Below are 5,956 nucleotides of genomic sequence, written 5' to 3'. Positions count from 1 at the left end.
CATCCATAGGAGGCAGCGAAGCTCATTTCCCAAGGAGCGGAACCCGGGGAGTGAACCCTAATAAGGTGTTTCATAAGAAGACAGCAGTTGTGAGTGCGAAGACACCGGAAACCAAGCCCCCCTTTTTCGATCGGGGCACAAACCTCATCCCAAGCTACCTTACAGTTTCCCCCGTTGGCGCGTTCTTTGCCCGTCCAAAAGAAGGCACGGCAGTGCTTGTCGATAGGCTGGATGGTCCTGGCCGGGAGAAGAATGGCGCCCATGGCATAAGAGGGCATAGCCCGGAGAGCAGCGCGGACGAGGATAGTGCGGCCCCCAATGGAAAGCAGTTTCCCCTTCCAACCGGCGACAGAAAGGCGTTGGTCGCCTTGTGTACGATTCTAAAAATCTAAAGTACAAACAAGTTACGCCAGATTATCATTTCCGAAAAAAGTACATCTCGATTCCAACTGTCCAGTTCAGATCGGACGGATGGACTTTGCTGGTTGGAGTCCAGAGATCGTGGTCCAGGGTTTTACTCTGAAATTTTAGCTTCGGTTTTTGTTTAGCTCTAGTGACAGAAAGGCGTTGGTCGACATTGCAATATCATTCGTCAAATCAACAAATGTGTAGCATTTGCAACTAGATCTTCTCATGGACCCACAAAGGCAACAATGTTGTTGGTTTTTTTTCCCGATAAACTGTTACTATCTCTGTTCTTAAATGTAAATGTTCCAGTCTAACCAAGTTTATGTACAAACATCTCTTGTGGCGTACTCTCTCTGTCCCATATTAAGTGTCGAAATATGACATGTATCTAGACGCATTTTAGATATAAATATATCCATATTTGACAAATTTGAGACACTTAAGACTATATATCCATATTTGACAAATTTGAGACACTTGAGACGGAGGGAGCAGTTCCTGGAGCGTGGGAGACCAGAATGATTGAAAAGAAAGAAGGCTGATATTTTAAATATGTTTTTTTATTGTCAATGGGTCACCAAGTACAGTTACAGAGAAGGAAAGAGAAATGAAGTCGAGAGGAGAAGTGTCTGGAGAGGAAAAGGTGGAGTCAAATGGACCTTTTACAGAACTATCATAGCTTCGTAGAAGACAAAATAAGGCACAAAATGAGGGGCGAATGATCATTTTCTTTTGACCAACAATTCCAGCATAGTACGGGCTATCTCCTACATGTACGGGAAAAATTGCATGCCCACAAAGGTCATCTTTCTTCCTCAAGGATGAAAGAAGGAAATCTTGTACAACAGCACAGCTAGGTGGGTAAAATTGTCACAGGTCAGTACTTGACCAATTAACGCTGGCGGGACAAAGCGAATTTCAACTCCGCTTTGCCGAGGGATTCCTCTCGTTTTTCTGTCATTTCTCTGCATATTAGTCTGCTGCTCAGAGTTGACTCATTGGCACATTGATGGGCTGCATTTTGCGCTGAAGCTGAGATCTGGGACCAGTGATGGTCTCTGATTGGAAAATACAGCTTTGAGAATTTATGGAGCAAACCATTTGTCTGCCATGCTGTGAAGTGCGGATGTTTCTCTTGATGAGCACGTATGCAATTGCTCAGAGGTGCTGACCAGCCGAGGAGGTCACAGCAAAAACATCGATGCTGACATTGTTTCCGCTGAACATCACACATAAGTTCCAGATGATTTCCAGATTCTCCCTTCTAGAGAAACTACCATGACAGTGACATCATCATGGTATTTTCTCCGATCCCCTTGAGGTATATCTAATAGCTCATGGAAGTCCATACCTGGAAGCCAAAGTTTCAGTTAATATCTCAATACCGCCTATGAATGCAAGGCAGGGAGAACAGGTGAACAGATATTTAAGACAACTCAAAACAGCTCCAATGTATGACTAGATGCATCAACACATGGTGTGAACAGAATGTTAATGACTGTTTGTGAAATATATGGTTGAGAAAATACTCAAATGATCTGATGTCCCTCACACAAAAAATGTAAAGTTGGTTAGTCTAGCTGGGAACTTTGACACAAAGAATTTTGACTGCTACCTACTCCCTCTGATCCTAAATTCGTGACTCAAATTTGCCCAAATATGGATGTATCTATTCTTAAAAAACGTCTAGATACATGTAATATTTCAACAACAATTTAGGATCCGAGGGAGTACAACTTTAAAGTACTCCCTCCATCCCATTTTACTTGTTGTTTTAGCTCAAACACAAATACCAAGGATCTCTTTCAATGCTGAAATGTAAGCCGATTTGAAAAATCGACAGCAATGCTAAAAACGCTAGGAGTAACTCACTGCATGCATGCCATTACTGCCTTGGTTGAGCGTGTGCTGTAGATGAATTTGGGGCGCCTATCCCCGTGCGCGCAATTAGCACGGCATGTAGCATGCAAAAGCTGCGCCCATGCGAAGCCGGTTACTAATGGGAGGGAAAGGAATTAATGGAAGGAGTAAACTATGGTAGCCTTAGTGGTTTCCGTGAAACCCAAGGAGTTTTTTCAGTCAATGAGATGGTTGCACGCTAATACGACATTTAAATCAGGAAAACTTACTAAACCTAAAACGACAAGTAAATTCTAAAATGGGATGGAGGGAGTATGCAATTCCGTATTAAATAACCTGTCGGGGGGAAATCAATATGGAACTCTACTCATCTTATTAGTGTGCACCCTAGGATAGTAACATTGGAGAGGTTGGTCCTAAGGTTCTGTTTTCGTAATGAAAATGGAAAGCGGAATTTATCCTCAAAAAAATACTACCATTGGAGAGGAACATGTGAAGAACATAAGATGACGTCATTTCTGTATAGGCACAATGCTGATTACAACTAGAAATGGTCACTCGCAAACCAATCAAGAAGTGAAATAAGAAAAGGCATGGTATAAGGAACAGGCATCACAGCCAAATCTTACCAGCTTTCTTTGCTGCACGTGAAAGAAGCTCCTCAATTAAACTCTGCGCAGGATCACCTTCTGGAAATCTCTCCATGAAATTCTCAACATGCAGAACTACCTCTTCGTTACTCAGGTACTGATATAAGCCATCAGAAGAAAGAACCAAAAACTGGTCCCTTGCCGTGAGCTTGTGATGGCAAAGAGAAGGTATGCATGATATATATGGTGCATCACCTATGTACTCATTGCGGAACATCTCTAGCAATCCATTATTCAACTTTGCCTGTACAGACATGCACAAAATTCTGGGTAAGATTTATCTAGTTTTTCAATTAATATTAGACCAACTGGAACTTCTGAAAGTAATTTCTATTATAATTTCAAAATTAGAAGAACTAACTATTGGCAAAAAAAAGCATACACACTCTGAAGTAACTTAACCCGCAAAAACAAACAGCTATCAGGTTAAATATCATAGTTAAAACCAGCCATGGAGCATCTCAATTACCTGTTTGAGATAGCCAGCACCAAATGCCCGAGTAACTTTTAAACGACCCTTAACTCTGTCATTTACAATACAATGATCGTCATCTGGATGTTCACGTTTGATCCTCTGCACTTCCTGCGAATAAAAAAAAAGAATATTAATTCATAGCCATGAATAGTATGCGGGCTAAAAATTTCTCAAACACTGGGCAACAGCGTTCACGTGACAAATTTAGGCAGCAGATAAGTAATGAAATCGAACAGCAAAAATGATGAAACAAATGAGAGATGGCGACTAATTGAAGATATGGCATCAAGGTCAATAAGTGTTCTATAAGATCTTCACATGAGGACAAATTTTCTTCGAGTCTTTCAAGTTTCAACTATTTGCATCAAAATGATTTCCATGATTAATTCTATAAAATATGGATGTCACAACCGGCAAAGAAAAACAATCTGATGATCAGAATGCCATACTGCTGGCGAGCACACACATACTGCACATGCATTCAGAGAAGCCGGTACATTACTCACAAATAATGACATAAGCTCTGTCATGCCAGAGCACGGCACACGATCAACACTGGATACAAGAGGTCAACTGGATACAAATGTATATAAGCTACATGCACATTCATGATATGTCAACAGAAAATATATAGTTTCAGCAATGCCGGAACAAATGTTACCTCTTCGATGCTAGTGCTGTGATCGATAGACAGCTGCAGTGCCTCAGGCCCAATCATGGCAAATCCGACAGGCCTTGACTCGATCTCCAAGCCCAACCCAGCATCATCCGTCCGCATGGTTCCAAGTGAGCAACCATGGTCATCATCTACACGCTGTGCCACAATGGCGCGGCTATCCCCAAGGTTCATTACATACACATCATCATCCCTCACCAATGCTACGAGCAGGCATGCCCCGGTCACCGCCAGCTCTGGATGGGACCCCATTGACTGGTCGGTCATGTCCAGGTACGCCGCCTCTGTCGCGGCCAGTGCCCGAGTGAGCGCACCAAGCACAGCCCCGTGGTCCCTCACCGCCGGCGCTGCTGCCAACTTCTTGGGACCCCATTCCCTGTTGATCTCATCGTCACCCACAGCCGCTGCCTGGGCCCACATGGAAAACCGCCGTTCCTTGAGCCTGGCAAGTGACAGTGCGAACCTACCAGAGCCTGAGAAATCAAGTTCGCTGTCGTCGTCATCGCCGTCAGCAAGGAACTGCCACAGCCGCTTGCTGTCCCTTTCTGCCTCTTCGTAGAAGATTCCACGGAGCTCACGGAGAAGGAAGCGATAGAGATTGGCGACGAGGAAATCGGGAGCCTCAGGGCCGTTGAAGCCGTCGTAGATGCCGACGAACAGCCACCGCTGGTCCTCGGAGACAACCACGTGGACGCGGTCCTCCCCTGCACGGCCGTGCGCCCATTGTACGCCGTCATCACGGGGGAGCGGCGCCGTGAGCGGCCGGTGCTTCTCCGACACGCTCCGCCGCAGGCTCCCGAACAATGGCTTTCTGAACCTTCTGGAGAGAGCCCTCGACGAGGAGGACGCGTGCTTGGCGGGCTTCGCAGGGAGTGGGCCGGAAAAGGGCACGGCGGCGTCGAGCGGGCCTGAGAGCTGGGCGCCGCGGTCGATGGGCCCGGAGAGGAACAAGGGGCCCGAGTTGAGGTTGGAGAGCTGCAGCGGCGCGGAGGAGAAGGACGACGAGGTTTGGAACGCCGAGGAGTAGTTGGGCGGCATGTTGGCGGCGCCGGCAGCGGAGTCGGAGAGGTAGAGCGGGACGGGCACGGAGGAGTTGGCGGAGAGCGCGGCGCCGGAGATGCCGTGGCGGAAGGAGGAGGAGTAGGCGGCGGCGGATGCGTAACAGAAGGAGTGGCCGAGCGCGTCGTCGAGGCAAGGCTCCGCGTCCACGGAGGCCGGCGCCGGGCGCGAGCACGTGCACGCGGTGAGCAGCCGTGACGCGCCGCTGCCCATGGCATCCGACGCTGGCGGCAGCCAGGGCAGAGAGGAAAGGCAAACGAACGGCGGGGAGGAAGAAGCACTACTAGGTATGGAGGAGGAGTAGACTTCCTTTACCAGTAGTACTTGGCACTGGCCGTGCAGATAGGAGTAAGGTCAAGCGAGGCCGACGCGGCGGACGTCGACCGCGCAAGGTCGAAGCTGCGACCGCGGGATCCCGCCGAAGGTCCGAGGCGGGATCTCGCCGATGTGGGATCTACCGAAGGCGCGGAGGAGCCGCGGGATCCGACCGGAGCGGGGGATGGAGATTGGGGGTGGCCGGAGTGGGGGGATTGGGGTTGAGCGATGAGTCAAGACTCAAAGAGAGAGAGAGGGGAGGGAGTTTTCTATGTTCACTCCTGTCAGTGATGTGCACACAACGGAAGGGGGGGACTTGTTAGCCCTCCTGGTCTACTCTAACTCCAAGAGAGAAAACGCAAATTTGACACAGTGATACGCCAAATTTGTCAGCAACTAACTAGAAGTAATGCCATGAGAACGCCGTGCAGACAGCCAAGCACCAAGATTGAAAATTCTCCACCCCGGCGCTTCTCTGGAGGGCCAGATTGAAAACCTCACGAGACAAGAGTC

General features: G+C 47.9%; 1 protein-coding gene across 1 annotated transcript; it reads right to left on the bottom strand.

Annotated features, from left to right (window-relative positions):
* Nucleotides 1-947: 947 nt before the first annotated feature.
* On the bottom strand, nucleotides 948-5,733 carry LOC100830326 (probable protein phosphatase 2C 26). The gene is made up of 4 exons (XM_003570084.4): nucleotides 4,055-5,733; nucleotides 3,388-3,501; nucleotides 2,898-3,162; nucleotides 948-1,759 (listed from the first exon to the last, which is right to left on the bottom strand). Exons 1-4 carry the CDS (start codon nucleotides 5,339-5,341, stop codon nucleotides 1,635-1,637), a joined length of 1,791 nt encoding a protein of 596 aa, XP_003570132.1. The 5' UTR covers nucleotides 5,342-5,733; the 3' UTR covers nucleotides 948-1,634.
* Between the last annotated feature and the right edge of the window lie 223 nt (nucleotides 5,734-5,956).

The sequence above is a fragment of the Brachypodium distachyon genome, chromosome 3 (assembly GCF_000005505.3).
Source record: "Brachypodium distachyon strain Bd21 chromosome 3, Brachypodium_distachyon_v3.0, whole genome shotgun sequence".
In the NCBI taxonomy this organism is placed as follows: domain Eukaryota; kingdom Viridiplantae; phylum Streptophyta; class Magnoliopsida; order Poales; family Poaceae; genus Brachypodium; species Brachypodium distachyon.
Note: the sequence above shows the minus strand (reverse complement) of the source record. Positions and strands in the feature narration are given on the sequence as shown.

Coding starts and splice junctions, on each gene's coding strand:
- LOC100830326 (XM_003570084.4), bottom strand. CDS start 5,341: ATGGGCAGCGGCGCGTCACGGCTGCTCACCGCGTGCACGTGCTCGCGC. Junction 3,163..3,387: donor GTGCTGGCTATCTCAAACAG/GTAATTGAGATG, acceptor ATGTCTGTACAG/GCAAAGTTGAATAATGGATT. Junction 1,760..2,897: donor ACGTGCAGCAAAGAAAGCTG/GTAAGATTTGGC, acceptor TTTGGCTTCCAG/GTATGGACTTCCATGAGCTA.